The 18,507-nt window shown below is 43.1% G+C and overlaps 1 protein-coding gene across 1 annotated transcript; it reads left to right on the top strand.

Moving 5' to 3' along the window:
* The first annotated feature begins 54 nt into the window (after window positions 1-54).
* Window positions 55-16,683, top strand: znfx1 (zinc finger, NFX1-type containing 1). The gene is made up of 19 exons (XM_070959705.1): window positions 55-339; window positions 1,048-1,100; window positions 1,207-2,087; window positions 2,662-2,896; window positions 3,442-3,785; window positions 3,905-4,084; window positions 4,424-4,530; window positions 5,690-5,928; window positions 6,057-6,188; window positions 6,475-6,623; window positions 6,925-7,068; window positions 7,152-7,269; window positions 8,344-8,576; window positions 9,493-9,632; window positions 10,168-10,300; window positions 10,984-11,151; window positions 12,995-13,105; window positions 13,276-13,371; window positions 13,584-16,683. Exons 2-19 carry the CDS (start codon window positions 1,055-1,057, stop codon window positions 16,035-16,037), a joined length of 5,910 nt encoding a protein of 1,969 aa, XP_070815806.1. The 5' UTR covers window positions 55-339; window positions 1,048-1,054; the 3' UTR covers window positions 16,038-16,683.
* Window positions 16,684-18,507: the final 1,824 nt, after the last annotated feature.

Below are 18,507 nucleotides of genomic sequence, written 5' to 3'. Positions count from 1 at the left end.
TAGTAAAATCAGTAACTACGCTTAAACATGCGCTGTCGCCTGCTGCTGACTTGCCAGACCGAACAGCATTGGGCACAATTTGTTGTGTCGGTACATGTTCGTCATGTGCATCTCAGTGAACATACAAATCAGGTGTGGAGTTCTGATGAAACGAAAACGAAAATGACAGAGCGCTTAAATAGCAGCTCCCCGCAGGAGAGAGAGCAGCCGAGGCAGAGACAGACAGAGAGACCGCCGAGTCAGAGCGACAGATGCTGTGATGAAGAAGAACAGAAGCATGCTTCGTATGTAAAGCTTGATGTTGGCGGAGCTATTCATGTCAAGTGGATTTTAGGCTTGGTAAGTTTATTTCTAGCGTTGTTTGTTTGTTTGTTTTGTTTTTTGGGGGGAAGTGGTGGGTGGAGGCAGCTGGCTAAAGTATTCGGAAGTACATAGGCCTACATAAACATCCGGATTGGTGATTAAAAAGACATTATCAGTATAATAAATGCATAGAATTACTGCGGAGTGTGGGAAAATGTGTAAAATGAAAGGCGTGGTACATTTTCTAGCTTGTCTGGTAAGTACCTGTAAAGCCCTGGAGCCTTTCTAGCAGATCCGGGACGTTTTGCGGTCTAAAGCTCTCATCCGATTTCTGATGAAAAGAAACCTAGGCAATCCCTCCGTGCATCCAGTAGAGGGCACACTTCAGCTGGCTTAAGGCATTGCATTAGGAAACTCAAAAAGCATTGAAATTAAACATGCATTTGAGTTCAAGATGTCACACGCTATAATTAAAGTCCCAGAATAGTTAAAATGTAGTGCGCACCTACTTCTGTGGGCACTGAAATACACACAAAAGCTGAATGATTGTTCCCAATTTTCCAAAGCTTGAGATCACCCTTATCTGACTCCAACACTCCTGTGACCTTGCAAATCGTGCTGATAATAGTGAAAGTGTAACCACACAGAGTGAAACATTCAGCTGGCTGTCTTCTTCAAATTCTTGTGTCATCGTGATTTCACTTTCACTGTCATCATCAGTGTAAACAACTTAAATTTCAACAGGTACCACATGGAAAGACTGACTTTAATAACGGGGAGAAGAGGCCTGGATAATGGTAAATACAGTATGAGAAGCAGTCCAGTAAAAACCTGAGCATTATTCTAGCACACTAATTTTCAAGGTCTGAGTTAAATGAATATTATTTTTTTTCCTCCCTCCAGGCACTAATACTGGCCAAAATGAAAATGCTGGTGGAGGCAGAGGGGGACGGCAAGGAGGTGCACAAGGAGATGGGGCGAGAGGAACAGAGGTCAGACGAAGAGCAAGAAGTCGTGGGGGTTGTCAAGGTGAAAGGGAGCAGACAGATGGAGGAGGTGAAGGGATGCGTGGGAGTGGCAGAGGAATAGGAGACCCGGGAAGAGGGGGTGGAAGAGGTGCAGGAGGTTGGAGGGATGCAGCGGGAGGTGAAGGGGTGCGAGGGAGAGGAAGAGGAGCAGCAGACGCGGGGTGGGGCGTCCAAAGAGATGCAGGACGACAGAGAGGAGGAGGAGGGAGGGGGAGAGGATTTGGAGGAGAAGGGGCAAACCGAGGGAGAGGTGGGGTGAGAAGAAATGGAGAGCAAGGTGCAGCTGAAAGGGGGATGGCAGAAATGGGTGGAAGGCGAGGAGCACATAGTGTGGATAGAAGAGGAGGGAGAGGAGGTGAGAGAAGAGATGGTGCGGGAGACAGACAGGAGAGGAACGGAGGGAGCAGAGCCCCTCAGGGTCACAGGCTCAGCCTTAAAACTCTGAAAGAGCTCGCTGGACAAGAGCCGTCCGTGGTGGCCATCACCCTGTCCTCCCACCCTGCCCTACAAGATGTCCTGAGTGGGACGGCGATGGGGAAGGACTCTGTGGAGCTCCTGTGCCTGGTGATGAGTAAAGGCTTCCAGTCACGGACAGACAGGAGCACCGTGCAGCACCTGGCCGGCATCATAAAAGATTCAGGGTTCTTCCGCACCGTCCTGCCCCACTACCTGGCAGGCATGGAGTCAGAGTTCAACCACGTCCGCAGGGCACAATATCCAGAGCACCTGAAAAACATCCTGGCTATTGTGTCAGAGGTAACGAGAGAAAAGAAGGAATGAATGAATGAATGAAACAGTTATTTATTAAATCCAGCTGAAGGATCAATGAAGGAATACATGAAAAATACAGAGTGTGAGTTTGCACTGAAAATAATTGAGTAGACAGAGAAATGTTGTCTCTGATGGACAGCTTCGTCTTCTTAGCCTGTGAATGGTGCTTCTTTGCAATGAAATATGTTGTATAGGTGCAGCGGATTGAATCATAAGCATTTCAGTTTCAGTTTCGGGGGAGAAACATCAGTGCGTTGTAAGAGTTCAACAGTCAAAAGTTCTGTTTAGGTGTGGTTTGATCAGAATTTAAATATGTGATATTACCTTTGCCTAGCTAACCCCCAGACCAGTAAGAAAAGCACAAATGCAAAGTTGAATCTCAAAGCTGTTCTCAGGACCTTGAACAAACCTTGTTTTAGTGTTTCTAAATGAAACCGAATTATTATTATTATTATTGACCCATATTGTGCTTCTTTTTGTTAACAATCCTTAAATTAGAAATCAAAATCCTTGTAGCTGAATACATACCTTAACCATCAACTCAATATACTCTTCTTAGGTCCTCAGCATGTTCCCTGCCAGCTCGGTCCAGGCATGCAGTTTGCTGCTGACGCAGCTCCAAGCCTCCATCAACAGCCTCAAAACATCAGGAGTGCAAATCGAGTTTCAGATGGAGGAGAGCGTGGAGAATCTAGAGGGTCTGATCAGGCACCTGAAGGAGCGATCCAGGGAGGGCACCCTGCGCTCAGACAGGGACACGTATGCCCTCCTGCGCGCTGGCGGTGATAATCCAGGTAATGGCCTCCTTTTTTTTTTCACTCCAGATGCTGTTCTTAAAACATATTGGTAGCCTGCCCTCAAGCCAGGCCAGGTCAAAAAGTAATTTACTTTAGTGAATTAGAAATAGAATTTAAGTACAGAAATGTCATCACAAGTACACTTGGACTTTTTGTGCTTAATTTAATGTATGTTTGACATAATTTTTTAAAAGTATGCTTCTAAATAGATGCCATTGAGTTACACTTACACTAATTCTGTGTGTTTTGAAGGCTCATGAATCAGGATTTTCACTTGTGTACTGAAGAACAGAAGTTCGTAAAAAGTTGAGCCAATTCAGCAAACAGTTTACACTTCAAGGATGTTCAAGTGGTACCCAAGCACTGCTTCAGTACACTAAATAGCACAAAGTGTGTTTAGTACGTTCTTCAAAAAGTAAAAGATTTTTTCACCTGGGCAACAGTGGGAAAATTACCTGGAAGATATTTTGAGATGTTTCAAAAATTGCCACATAGTTTTCCAGATAAATGAGTGACTCAAAGTCCTTCTTTTTCTTACCAAGATGAAGAAGAGCAGCAAGATTTCAGGACCATACCCATCTACCCGACTCCTGAGGAGTTCCATCAGGACCAGAGGCCCTTCCTGAGACCCAACCTCACCTCTCAGCGCTACACAAACACCCACCTCTACCTCGACACGCACTTCCGGCTGCTGAGAGAGGACTTTGTGCGGCCGCTCCGTGAGGGGATCCAGCAGTTGCTCTGGAACCAAATGGACATGGGCAGTCCACTGAAGAAGAAGCGCTTTGATGATATCAGAGTGTATTTTGACACTCGACTGGTGGTGCCCAAATGCACCCACACTGGTCTTGCCTATGTAGTCCAGTTCGACATTCAGCCGCTTCAGGTGAGCCTCTGGTTGGATTTAGATGTTAAGTGTATATATGGTATGTGTGATATATGAAAGGCAAATGAAAAGACACATGTCAAAGTGTATTCATAATACTGCCTCCCTCTTCCCTACAGTTTGTGCGCTGGCAGAACTCCAAGAGGCTGATCTACGGTTCCCTGGTCTGCCTGTCTTGTGATAATTTTGAGAGCTTCTTGTTCGCCACAGTGACAGATCGCGATCCCAAAGACCTGCAGAAGGGACAGGTCCAGATTACCTTCACTGAAGAAAGCAGATTCAAGTTGGCCAGAATTCAGGTGGGCCAGTAAACTGTTTGTTGTTTTAAGGGCAGAATGCATGCAGTTGCTAACATTTTAGTCTAATTTCAGCCACTTAATCTGCAGAAGCTCTACTGAAATTTACATTTAGTTGCCAATTTATTAGGCCCATTTAGCCAAAATAGGTGTTTATAATATTTATTCTAACCTGATATAAATGAGGTGGACAACATATTAAAAGCACTCCAAAATGACCATAAAGGTGAATCAACACCTCACAAGACTGTTTAGTTCTTAACATGCAGGATAACTGCAGGGTGGGGGGATTTATGGTTTTATATGAAACTGATATAAAAAAAACTAAACCTTATCTCACAGAAAGACCAGTTGTTCCTGATGGTTGAGACCACCGCCTACTTTGAGGCCTATCGGTATGTTCTGGACGGCCTAAAGGAGCAGGAGGAGGACAAGCTGCCTTTTCAGAGGTAGGAGTGTGTGTCTGTGTTCTCTGGAGGAGTTTCAGATTATACCATCAAGGTCATAGTTTTTATATTCCCACAGCCCTTTCACAACAGGTTCACATGTAGATTTGTCAAAAGGCAAATGGGGGGGAGAAATGGTACAAAGCAAGTACAGCAAGCGCAGTTTTAATTGGCATTGAGTTAATTATATTGCCACAGTATTCCCAAAAAGCTATCACGCATGGTTGAACTCAAGAGTTAGCTTATCGTCTGCACTCCCAGTGACCTTCATAGATAACACAAAGTAATGTGTTATATGAGATGCTTTGTTGACCATCTGTCTCCCAGACCTTTCTCTTGTGACTATCTGTAATAACTTTAAACTGTTTTTCCCTCCGCTCTGCACCATGGGAGTTATTAGTCACACATTTTATATATATATATCAACAGCTCTCCTTTCTTTCTGTCATTTTTCTTGAAGTTTTTCTCAGTGTTAGATGCTAATTTGGGTCAGTGTTGCAGTACAAACAGTGCACCCCAGTGCACTTTTTTCCCTGGCAGCCATCTCTAGCCTTAAATCCTCAAAGAACCCCTAGTTCAGCTGAGGGCATATGGAGATCAATTCTCCAGCTCTCCCACGGCTCTACTTCATTTATCATGACTAAACGCATGCTGCTTTTGAGCTTGCATATGTAAAATAACACATTCTTCTTCTTTGGAAGGAAAAGTTGAATTCATAGGCAACAAAATGGCCCAATGCTCAGTTCAGTACACTCACAAGGCTTGCAGCTGATGCCTGGTGCGGCTGGTTTATGATGCCTAATGTTAAATCTACTAAAATTACGCATATATTGCTGTTTAAGTGACATTTTTGAGTCAGTCCAGCAAGATTATGGCTCTTCTCTACCTGTTAACAGCTGTTGCTGGAGCATAAAGTTAAACTGTGTTTTTAATGTTTGTCATTATCCTGTAAGCACCACTAACAAATAAACAGATAAAAACAAATTGAGCGATTTCATGTTTATTGCAGTACATTTTTATGTTAAGTTTTTAATTCTTACCTAGTAAGAAAAACTTTATTTGTGACCGAACTTCCTTTAACAAGGATCCATTAATGAAAAGTCTCTTCATCCTCCTTTTACATAGAAGCTAAAAGGTGTCATTTTATCCATAATTCTTCCAGGTACATCGTGGAGTGCGAGACAGATGTGCAACCTCCAGCATATCTTCAAAGAACTGATACTTACAACCTGTCATCCGTCGCTGACCCTGAGTATGCGGACAGTATACGACCCTTTCACAGCCTGAAGGAAGATGCCTGGCCGAGAATGGAGGAGCTGGGGCTGGATGAGTCTCAGATGAGAGCCTTCCAGCTGGCCCTCACCAAGGAACTGGCCATCATACAGGGACCTCCTGGCACAGGTGAGACATTGAAAAGCCATTGTTAGAGGGATGACTTCATTCATTTGTCATTGAAAAGTGGAATCCAAGGAATTGCAAAGCTGCCTCTGAAATACATTAAAATCACGCTGTGTCTTCCATTTTCCCAGGAAAAACCTACGTCGGCCTTAAGATCGCTCAGGCTCTGTTGACCAATCAGGATCTTTGGAGAGGGACATCTGGCTCAGCTCCGATGCTGGTAGTGTGTTACACTAACCATGCCCTGGATCAGTTCCTCGAGGGTAAGCAATGATGCCACTTCATAATAATATCAGATCTATTTTTTTTGTTTTATTTGAGTGTTGTTGAAGCTCTTCTCAGCAAAAGGGGCCATATCTGTTTCTAATTCAAACAACAATTCACAGGAGGTGTATTTGTTTATATGCTGAAACAACGTCTACTTTGAGTTTTATTTGGTTATTTGTCTTTTGCAAACTCTACTCGGTGACCTTGAACGAGCAACGTAAGCAAAATAGGCTTCCTGTTTTGTTGGTTGTTACGAGCATTTGGTGTGTCTCTCCATCTTAGGTATTCATGAATTTCTGAAAGAGGGCATAGTGAGAGTAGGAGGCCGCAGCAACAGCGAGATCCTGAAGCGTTTCAATCTGAGGGAGCTGACCCACTCACCTAACTTCAAACATTCGCTGCCACGTCACCTGCGTTATGCATATAATGAGGTGAGCTCATGCTGCCTGACCGACGCTGTGACTCTTATAACTAAACCTGAACCCCGTCTCTCCCATGCATAACAAAGTGTTGAGAATATGTGAAAGGGTGTAATAGGATTCAATAATCCTTAATAATCTTTCCTTTTATATTCCATCAAGTCTTAAGTTTTTCATATTGATTTCGTAGCTAATTTTTTTTGTCACACATTCATACGCTCATCACTCTACTCAGTTCTAACAGGCTGCAGTATATCACACACCTTCCTGTGTTTTCTCCACTTAATCGCCCTTTTCATGACCTGTTTAAAAGATTTACAAGGAGCTGTGTCAGGAGGAGAGGAGGATCCAGAGCCAGAGCGTGAAGCTGGAGTGTTCTCTGAAAGGCGTCCTGCGTGAATGCTTCTTGCAGAAGTTCATAGCACTGAGACACTGGGACGCTCTGCACCAAGCACCTGTGAGTCATACTGAAGAGAAGACATTTCATGTATAGAAGACAAGTGAAATCTCACCAGTTTGTGTTTATGAAATGATTTGCAGACACAGGATGGTTTCATGATTTGGAGTGAGAAGAAGTCCAGCGTGATAATGGACTGGCTGGGTTTGGGTTCCACTGCCTTCCTGCAGAGGGAGACAGAGGATGCAAATGGAGATGAAGGTAAGGCTCTCACTGAAAGTGGTGAAACGGAGTCAGAAGATCTGGCTTCTTTTCCACTGATAGTGTGGAAACAGCAATGCAGAATTACACTGTATTAATCTTTCAACATCACAGAGGCCTAAGATAGTGAACTGGTGTTGCACCATACAGAGATGAGACAGAGAGACTTGCATCGTAACTCTCCACGTCTTCATACTACAGTGATTACAGAGCATCTAGTGTTGTGTTTGTAAAGTTATTTCACCATGCAATTGCTTGGAGATGGTGAAAATGTTATAGATTGAGCAGGTCAAAGCATTTAAGAAGAAATGACGTTAAAGGCGTTATCAACCAGCGGACGCTTTACTCTTATTGCTTTTGAATTGTATTCCACTGTTACAGATTAATACATGTAAAAGGCTGAGAAAGCATGACAAAAGGATTTCATTTATAATAACTGAACTTTTTGATATAAAAAAGAAATTTGTACTGAAATGGAAACCTTAGTAAAGTAGCAGCTCTCTCTAATTGTTCATCTTCATAATAAACTGATGTGATCAGTACTTGACATTTCATTGTTTATAGCAAATGAGCTTCCTGTAGCCTGTTTTCTGGAATCTTCGCAGGTTATTTGTTTTTTTATTGCGTTAGTTATGATTGTGGTGTAAATCAATAAGACCTGTGTCTCAGACAAATATCAGTTTAAGATTGACAGTTGTTTTTATTCTGCCGTAGTCTCACTCCCAGTGAACAGCAGTTTTTATGAACACCAGCCACTAAACCAGAAAGCCTTTGCAGCTCTGTTTCAGCACTCTCCAAACCAGCAGACACAAACACTTGGGAGCACCAAAAATGGCCAAATGAGCATCAGATTCTAAACTCCAAACAGCTCCAGTAGCATTTTATAGCTAAACAATAATAAAAAAAATCCAGTCGCCAGTTCAATTAGACCATTTCAGAAGCTGGAGATTATATAAATGTGTGTGGTGTGTTATCACACTCCATTCAACTTCATATTGTCTATGAAAACTAAAATTCAGTACTTTTATTGTACTGGTGAATGACATCATCCTGATTGTTACTGCAACTTGTTAGCCGCAGCAGAAGCGATGGAGGTGGAAGAAGAGGACCTCATTGAAATCGCAGAGGAAGCAGATCTGATCCAGGCAGAGCGGATTATTGACGACAACATGGGTCCCAGAGGAGGAAAAAATGACAGAAAGAAGGGAGACACGGAGGAGGCTCTCAGAAAAGTAGAGGAGCTGATGCTGGCCATGAACCTGGATGGAGCTGAGATACAGGCTCAGCAGAGCGAGGAAGGATGGGAGGTAAAATTAAGAGGAGATTTTTCATGTGGAGATTGTAATGAGTGTAACATTTCACAACATTTTTGTCATCCCTGCTCAATCACATACATTGATTTAGCGAAATAGGCTGCAGTACATACTTCCCTTTGCTTGCAGTAAATCTAAAAACTGACCAATAGAACCGCATCTTTACAGATGTTACGTTCACTGCTTCTTACCGATGAGCATTGTGTGTACTGTATGTTTAAGATCTAACAAATGTGTTGAATGTGTTTCCTTCCACAAAAAACATCTGAAAAGCTGGGAGAATTTGTAACATGCATTATTTTCATCCAGCGGTCTTCATCTTACCTGCTGTTGTTGGCACGTTACTGCTGTTAGCCCGCTTCTTTTGTTGGAAACCCAAGAACAAGACCGGAGAAATCTTCAGTTCACAGATGTAGAATTTATTCACGTCAGTACTGGGTTCAAAGTGACAGAGCTCTCGCAGCATCTCAGTCAGAGCGAGCCCAGATTTCCGGGTGTATTCACATTTTGTCTTCTTGGACTGGGGCCTGCCCCGCACAGAGGTTGGACTTACATGTGATCACTCATTGGCCAGTTATCTCCGACGTGAACAGGCCCACCAAAGTTCACGTGAACCAGCAGAAATATAGTACAAGAGACAATTCCTATTTCCACCATTAATCGTCACTATCTTCCAGTCGTAGTTTCCCCACAGCACGGCTGAATACGCTACTTCTGTGTCACACTCTCGTCTCGTCACACTTCACCCTCAGTTAAACTACCGCTGACCCTTCAATCTTAGTTTTGATTTGAAACAGACTGATTGAAACACTGTGGTGCTCTCTCTTAAAGAGCAACAGAGATGTCACCAGATTAGAGGATTTAAAGCAGTGAACCAGCTGAATTCTCAACCCTGCTCTGGCCTGTACAGATGCAACGGGACCAGAAGAGAAAGATGAAGAACAAAATCAGGAGAGAGCTGGGGAAGAGCTCAGCTATGACTGAACAAGAGGAAAATGCTGTCTTGGATATTTGGACCCTTAGCCTGCTGGACAGATGGAGACTCTATCGGTAGGCCTGCTTGTCTTTCCTTCGTTCACTCTGTGCCTCTTTTCACAATTCTCTCCTATAGTACCTATCTCACATTTCCGTCCTCCTTCCCTCCTCCTCCATTTTTTATTCCTTCCTCGTCTGAGCTGCCTCTCATCCCCCAAACAGCCTCAGCCTGGTAGACGGAGTCTATTCCCAGTGTGTATAATTAAGTCAACTAATCACCAGGAAAATGTATCCCAGAGGATCTTCTCACCTCAGAGAGCCAAGTAACTTCTATTACTGTGAAAACAGGGCTGTAAAGACTCATGTTTACATAATTTTAATTATCATTTAATCCAACAAATAGGGCCATTTCCATCCAAGGCAGATATAATATGCCTTACTGTAATTGTTTAACTACACTTAGTGCAATATCAAGTGCCACAGCGTCATGTTTAAAAGTATATTTCCAGACACAGAGTAAACATTGACTCTTAGGGGTCTTAGAGGCTTCCATATAACCGAGTTAGCTGTCACAGTAGTTCACTCTTATTAATTTACTTTGTGTCTGCAGGTTGTGGGTGGCGCGCTACAGGGAAGAACTTTGCACCAGAGTCCTAGAGTCTGAACAGGCCTATCAGAACGCAGTGGACAGACTGGCTGATGTGAAACGTCGTGAGAGCCTCTGTCTCCTCAAGAAAGCCACGGTACAGTATAATTGCAATTGTACATGATATGAATAATATTTCTTCCTATAGCAGATCCATGTTTAGTCACAAGTTCAACACAATTATCATAGTAAGTGAAGTAAAACACTTTTCTATTTTATCAGCTTTGTCGCGTACGGTTTTATATTTGGAGAGGATAATGAAGCGTATTGTTTAACTTCCCCTTGATATACGCGTGTCATGATTGTGTGCCTTGCACTCCTGTGGCCTGACAGGTACGCAATGCTAAATACTCTAAAATCTCCAAATGCTTGATATATTCAAAAGGCCAGAAGCGGCACATCACTCAAACTTCCCAGCACTTGTATAAAACATCAGTGGATCATCTGGCCAAGAAATAGTCCAGCACATAACTCCTCATAAAACTGTAACCTGTCATTCTCACACTTTTATACTTCAAGGTGCTGGTAGACAGATTTGTTGCCTGTGGACAGTGCCAGGCTCGCTGTTTCCTCCCGTCCCCAGTCTTTGTGCCGCTGGCTGTAACTTCATATTTATTGTAAAGATTTACACCACAGTGTGGCATCAATCCTCTCATTTAACTCAACAAGAAAGTGAATCAGAGTATTTCCCAAAATGTTAACTGTTCCTTTAATGAAGGACTGATTGCGGAATTAATCATAGAAATCATAAAGATAACAAGTACGTATATTGTCCATCAGATTATTGGCATGACAACAACAGGGGCGGCCAAGTATCGTAAAGTTCTGCAGGAAGTGTGCCCAAGTCTGGTGATCGTAGAAGAGGCTGCAGAGGTTCTCGAGGCCCACACCATCACCACGCTGAGCGAAGCATGCCAACACCTCATCCTCATCGGAGACCACCAGCAGGTGAGAAACCACACAGACAAATAAGGCAATGATTCCTACAAACCTTGGTGGCATCTCACTAAACGCTACACAACAATTTGTGCACTGGTGTAGTTTAATAAGCGATCATCCTCTGACTGAAATTGCTCCATTTATATGCCCAGGTGAAAATTTAAAGGACAGCCTGTCATGAGGGATTTTGTGTATTTGTGTGGCTGGCGACATGTATGGTGTGTGTGTTGCCTTGAGGAAAATGGCAAAAACATCCCATGCCAGCCATTACAAGAGATAGAGAGGAGCGAGGAGTGATATGGTGGACATCAGTAGACCATTACAACAACTTGTCGGGGCCTGCCAAGGACATATGGCCAGGCAGCCTGTCTAGCAATCTGCAGAATTCAATCACAACTACACACAACTCTATCACACATCTCAGTATTCTGCTGTGGTCTCTTCTTGCTGTGTGACTTCTGTCTGCTCTAGTCCTAATATTTGCTTGTTGTACTGTGTTTATGCATGGAATTGACTATACAAACAAACCTGACTTCCTTACAGTTGTACCAAAGTTTAGCAGGTACAGGAATGGAATCTGAAATAGAGTTGGACTTAAATTGCTTTTCATTGTAACCCAGCCTTGGAAATCAATGATCATTTTTATACATCAGGTACATCTAGTTAATATAAAGTAATTTTCCACCGTGCCTGAGTCTCCCTTCAATGTTTTATGTAAGTGGGCGCAATTTAATGTGCCAGACATATGTCGATTACAAGTGCAAAATAAATAAGTCAATATTAAAGTCTTTGTTATTTATCAGTTTAAACTACAGGACGATTAAATTGGCGCAGGTTTGGTAAAACCCAGCAAACAAGATGAATAAGGGTTAATCTATTTACTTCATGGTTTCAAAGCCATTCGATATTATTTATTTTGACTCTGTGTGCAAGTGTTCAGGGCTTTGTTTCTGTGCAACCCAAACTTGAATCTGTGCATGTAATGGAGGTGGATGGATCACACTTTCCAAGTGAAATAAGCTTTGGCGTTGTTGTGCTGTTCATTAATCACAGGTTTGGTGTTGAATCGAGCAGAACACAATGCTTCGCATTTATACTAGAATTTGTCTTGCCTCCCCCACACCCCTCCCACATACATGCACAATCACACTCTGTCCTCTAGCTAAAGTAGGTTTGCACACACATGCAGACGCTTAGTCTTACACACACATACACACACACATGCAGGCAAAGCAGTGAAAAACTCAACAGGACAGCAAAAGAAAGTTAGAGTGCATTAGCATATATTCTATATTCCCATCCAGTCACTCTAAAAAAACAAAAAAAAAAAACAACAAAACCTATAGCAGAATATTATTTATCCCTTCTAGGTTTGCTCCTAGATGGTTGCTTCTACCTGTGCCGAGGAACTCTGTAATAAGTGTTCACTTGCATTTGCATAACTGCAAAATGCAAGATCACCTTAGGCATGTGACCATGAAAGTCATCCCACTTTTCTTCACTTGCATGGTAATGATCTTGGGCTTTTTAATACACTCAAATATGCAAATATAAGACAGTGAGCTGGCCAAATTAACTTAATCACAACAGAATGGGGGAGAAAGCCAAAAGCTGTGAATAATCAAGTTGCACTATATACATATCATGTTCTCTAAACAGACAGAACTTTCATTAAAATACTAAGTCATGAAAGCATATTTCTAGCTCTTAAATCCTCCCCGTTAAGCCACCACAAGTTCTCAGTTTTTTACAAGAAATGACTTTATTTATTTTTCTTAACTTTTCCTTAAGAACAATTGATAAAAACTGAAGTGTTTGGAGCTTTTGAAGATATGTGTGTTTTTTCCTTCAGCTGCGCCCCAGTGCCACGGTATATGAACTCGCGAAGAATTTCCACCTGGAGATGTCCATGTTTGAGAGGCTGGTGAAGATGGGCCTTCCTTTTGTCAGGCTCAACTACCAGGTTTGTGTTTCTGCATCTATTCGTTTCTTCATCTTATTGCAGGTTCTATCAATAAAATGTTACGCTTGAATTGATATGTCAGCATTTATGTTTGTAGGTGCAGTTATGCCTCTGTGTCTACGTGTGATTGCCTGTGTTTATCTGTGTTGTTGTTTTGGTTTGTTCTTCAGCATCGTATGAGGCCCGATATTGCCCGTCTTCTGACCCCACACATCTACTCAGAGCTGGAAAACCATCCCTCTGTGTTGGACTATGACAACATCAAAGTGTGTATTGTACTCGATCTCCTGCTGCGTCTCCATTCTGCTTGTTTTTCTTAGCAGTGAATATCTGTTTACTTACCAGCATGGATAAAAAGTACCTGCATTCTGTTTTAGACTTTAATATACATTCCAACCAATGCATGCAAGATTCAAATGAATATGATAAATATCAAAGGATAACACAGAATCTGTTTTTATTATGTGCTCTCTTACAGGGCCTCAATACCAATTTGTTCTTTGTGGAGCACAAACACCCAGAAGAAGAGATCAAAGATGGCAGAAGCCATCAGAACCGACACGAGGCGATGTTTGTAGTCGCTCTTTGCCGCTATCTTCTCTTTCAGGACTACAAACCAGAGCAAATTACCATCCTCACGACCTATTCAGGCCAGCTCCACTGTCTGCGCAAACTTATGCCTGCCAGTCAGTTCGCAGGGGTCAAAGTGCACGTGGTGGATAAGTACCAGGGAGAAGAGAATGACATTGTCTTGCTGTCTCTGGTCCGCAGCAACCCGCAAGGCAAAGTTGGCTTTTTGAACATTCCCAATCGCGTCTGCGTGGCCTTGTCTCGTGCCAAGAAAGGGCTCTACTGTATTGGCAACAGTGCAATGCTGGGACAAGTCAAACTGTGGAGCAACATCTTCTTCGCCTTGAGGGAAAAGGACCAGGTTGGGGATGCTCTGACCCTGTGCTGTCAGAATCATCCGGATCAGCAGGTGAGAGCTTCTCGCGGTGAGGATTTTAAACAAGCCCCTGAGGGGGGCTGCACCCTGCCTTGCAACTTCCGTTTGGATTGTGGCCATGTTTGCGCGAGCGTCTGCCACCCCTACGACCCTGAGCACAAAAAGTACAAGTGTCTCAAGAAGTGCCAGAAGATTTTATGTGATCTGGGGCACAAGTGCAAATTTGAGTGTTACAAAGCATGCCCAGAGAAATGTCCAGTGAAAGTTGAAAAGATCATACCCCAGTGTCAACACACACAGATGGTCCCTTGCCACCAGGACCCGAAGACATTTATTTGCCAGGAGCCTTGCCAGAAGCTGCTTCACTGCGGACACCCGTGTGATTCACTGTGTGGGCAACCGTGCACCAGTAAGTGCAAGGTAAAGGTAACCTTAAAACTAAGGTGCGGCCACAGCCAGGAAGATGCTTGCTTTTACGAAACACATGCAGAGGAGCCCGAATGTCGGACCCCTTGTGAGCATCAGCTAAAGTGCGGCCATGCATGTCGTGGTAACTGTGGCAAGTGTTATCAGGGACGCTTTCATTTCCCATGCCTTCACCAGTGTGAGCGTCTCCTGATTTGCTCTCACAAGTGCAGGGAGCCTTGCACTCGCGATTGCCCCCCCTGCCAGAGACCGTGTGAGAATTGCTGCTTCCACAGCAAGTGTATGAAACCATGTGGGCAGCCCTGTGCTCCGTGCGTCGAGCCCTGCATTTGGCAGTGCCCCCACCAGAGCTGCAGTAAACTTTGCCATGAGCCATGCGATCGTCCGCCATGCAACCAACCCTGTGCCAAGACCCTGGATTGCGGCCACCCCTGTATCGGTCTGTGTGGAGACAAATGTCCAAGCATGTGTCGCATCTGTAATCACGATGAGGTCACAGCGATTTTCTTTGGCACCGAGGATGACCCTGAGGCTTACTTCATTCAGCTGGAGGACTGTGGGCACATCATTGAAAGCACAGCCATGGACATATACATGAAGATGGATGACAACCGGCATGCAAATGAAGGAGAGCAGGTGGCCATAAAACTGAAGGAATGTCCAAAGTGTCGAACCCCAATCCGCAAAAATCTACGCTATGGATCTCACATCAACGCCAGTCTGGCTGAGATAGAGATGGTAAAGATGAAGATAAATGGCAATCAGGCAGACATTGAAGAGCACAGGAAGACCCTTCAAAATCAGTGGGAGGAGAACCTTCTCACCTATGACCTAGATCAGCAAAAGGAATATATGCATATCAGCCACCGACTGGAAAAAACTTATCTCACAGCAAATGACCTGTGGATCGTGGAAAACAAGATGGATTTCCTTGTAAGAGTTGCAAAGCTGAGAAAGATTCAAAGGGAGAGGATGCTTCTCAGCCGAAGATTCGGATTAGAAAAGTATATGGAGCAGTTTGTGCTCTGGCTCAACAACTTCCACCAAAAATTCACAGACCAGCAGGTCTTTGATTTGCAGAGAGAACTACAGAGGCTCACCCTCCTGACTGAACTCAACGTCCGCTGCAACATGGCAGACAAGACAGGACAAAGTGCCAAAGTTCAGTCCGAGGTACAAACAATAAGAGACGTTTTGGAGAAGTGTGGCCAATTCACTGAGCAAGATCAGTGCAGTGTGACAGAAGCCATGAAAGAGCTAGACGACAAGCTTCCACGCACCGGCTTGGGCATCACTGAGGAAGAGAGAAAGATGATCGTCTCGGCAATGAAAATGCCGCCTGGACACTGGTACAAATGTCCCAATGGCCACGTCTATGTCATAGCAGACTGTGGAGGTGCTGTGGAAAGGCGAAGCTGCCCCGATTGCAATGCTGTTATTGGTGGGGCCAATCACAGACTGGAAAGTGGCAACCAAGTTGCCACTGAGATGGATGGGTCACAGCACCCTGCTTGGTCCGAAGCCAACAACCATCCAAACCTTGCTAACCTTTACTTCTGAGAGAAGTATTTCTAGGAAAACTGCAAGAGTTCTGAGTGGCAACAGATTGTGATTTTATTTTAATAACTTTAATTCATGGACTAGTCACAAAAGTACCTGAAGAGACCTAAGGATGAGGCAGAGCACTCTGCTTGTGACCATAATCTTCTTGCATGAAATTTGCTTTTGAAACTCTTTGTTGAAAATACAGACTCTCGCAGTATCAGCAATAATCTGCAGCACTTTATATCAACAAGTATCCACTTTGCTCTTTTCTACCATGATTTGATGTTTTATCTTGTATTAAAGTTTTATCATTTGTTGTAGTAGACATGGTAGTGTACTGTTTTGTTTTGTTTTGTTTTGTTTTGTTTTGTTTTGTTTTGTTTTGTTTTGTTTTGTTTTGTTTTTAAAAAAGATGCTTTGCTGCAGAAATAATGTACCGATTATTATGTAAAACACCTCTCAGAATGAGTTGATGGTTTTTAATGCTGAATATTTTTCTCTCCTGTAATCCATTTTATGTTCAGGATTGTGATTAACTGTGTGTAACGGTTGTGCCGTACCTTAACAATAGGTGGCAGTAAAACACTGTAAAATAAAACCCAAGGAGATGACGTGATAGTTATCATGCTTGCAGCTCGCTCAAAATTAATAAACCATATCTGAATCTAGAAGCACATTCTTGTCTTAATTTTACACACTCACCATAGTGTAAGACATACCAACAGGGAGAGCAGTTCTTTCTGTATGTTTCTGTAAGTCCATTATGCTGACAGCATTAAGCTTAGGATGTAAACTTGGAAAAGCACATGGAGACACATGCACATGAACACAGAACAAGGGAATAAGCAGTATTTATAAGTCAGTTTTAGAGCTGATGTTCTGTAGAAATACTAAGCAACTAATGCACGAAAAACCTCCTTACCCCTACAACAAATAGGAATTTTCTCTCCAATCCTGCCGGCAAGAGTTAATCATTTGCGTGTCTAACAGGACATCATTGGCAGTGAAGCCAAAGAAACTACCCTGAAATAGCCACAATTCCTCTTCAGCACTGTACAGGACTCACAGTCGCCGAGTTTCATTTCGGCATTTTGTAACAGCTTGCATCACTTTATTACATGATGAATGTGTCCCTGTCACAAAACCAGCTCCAATGCAAACTGTGCTGTCTGCAAGGGGCAAAAAAAATGAACAACAAAAATGTGCTGTCAAGACAAGTGTTAAAATTGAGCAAACTTTAAAAGGGTGCCACTCTTTCAGTATTTATAGGATTCAAGAAGCAGGCTGAGAGAGAGCTGGACGAGGGGAGGCACTGCGGAAAAATGGTAATATCCTACAGGGTGGACTGTCTCATCTATCATGTCAGGTGGCCTTAAAATAAAATATGTTATTGTCAGAGTTTCAGCTAGTCTCGCCGTACAATAAAAACTACCAGGTTGCCCCGCCCCGCACACACACACTGTACAATATGTGGTTTGATTACTGTCTGTAGCAGAACTGATAAGACTGTGTGGGTGGAAAAAGCATCATAGAAAAAAGGAGGAGGTCACACTCCAAGCAGTGATCTGTGAAGAGAAATAACTGAAGGCAATGTAAAAGGTAAAACATCTTGAAAGGAGAGTTCGCTTTAAAGCTTCCATCCGCCATTTTTCCTCACGTTAGCGCAACTACAAAGATGACAGAGCAGCTAGTTTTGTGTTTGTGACTCAAGTAACAAACTTTGATGACACTGGCTCTGTCAACCAGACAGGTGCAGCAAGACAAAACCTGTCAATCAACGCTTCCCACCAGCAGAACAGGAAGTGTTCCCATCATAGAATTTAAATAGAACAGTTTAACAATATGAGCTATGTTTGCTCATGTTATATTTACCTGTAGACATCACATTAGATCTCTCTGACAGGTTGGTCAGCGTCAGGTCACCTCAGCTGTCATCTTTCAACCATTAGTAGCCACAGTGAGCAAGCTCATAGTCAGAGGTCAGGCTGAAAAAGTGAACGGCATGTCCCAGACTAGCCGATGCATGGGAAAGAAATGCTGACGGTGAAACCATTTTAAGGGTGAGTGCACTGAGAAATACGTGTATGTTCTCCCCAAAGGAAGCATGAGAATAACTCGCTTCATAAGGAAGAAAAACGGTGTCCAAAGAGTGGTAATGTCAATTTCCACAAGACCAAATGCACCCATTTTGAAATTTATTCTCCAAACACATGAGCAAGAATCAGAATCAGAATCAGAAAAAGCTTTATTTAGAAGAAATACTCAGAAGCTTTACTCAGAAGAACCAAACTTCTGAAATTATCATATTAAGCTACTGGCTAAATCAATGACATAGCAAGAGCAGGTTATGAATACTCCTACTACAGCAAGCTAACACTTAGGTCATTGTATACATCAACCTTTTGTGCCGAGGACTTAGTTAAACTAAGAAGGTGTCACTCCCCCCGTTGAAGCGCTCTTTGTGTAGGCTTACACAGTTCAGAGG

The sequence above is a fragment of the Chaetodon trifascialis genome, chromosome 3 (genome assembly GCF_039877785.1).
Source record: "Chaetodon trifascialis isolate fChaTrf1 chromosome 3, fChaTrf1.hap1, whole genome shotgun sequence".
In the NCBI taxonomy this organism is placed as follows: domain Eukaryota; kingdom Metazoa; phylum Chordata; class Actinopteri; order Chaetodontiformes; family Chaetodontidae; genus Chaetodon; species Chaetodon trifascialis.
The sequence above is the reverse complement of the archived record's forward strand: the minus strand, read 5'-3'. Positions and strand labels throughout refer to the sequence as shown.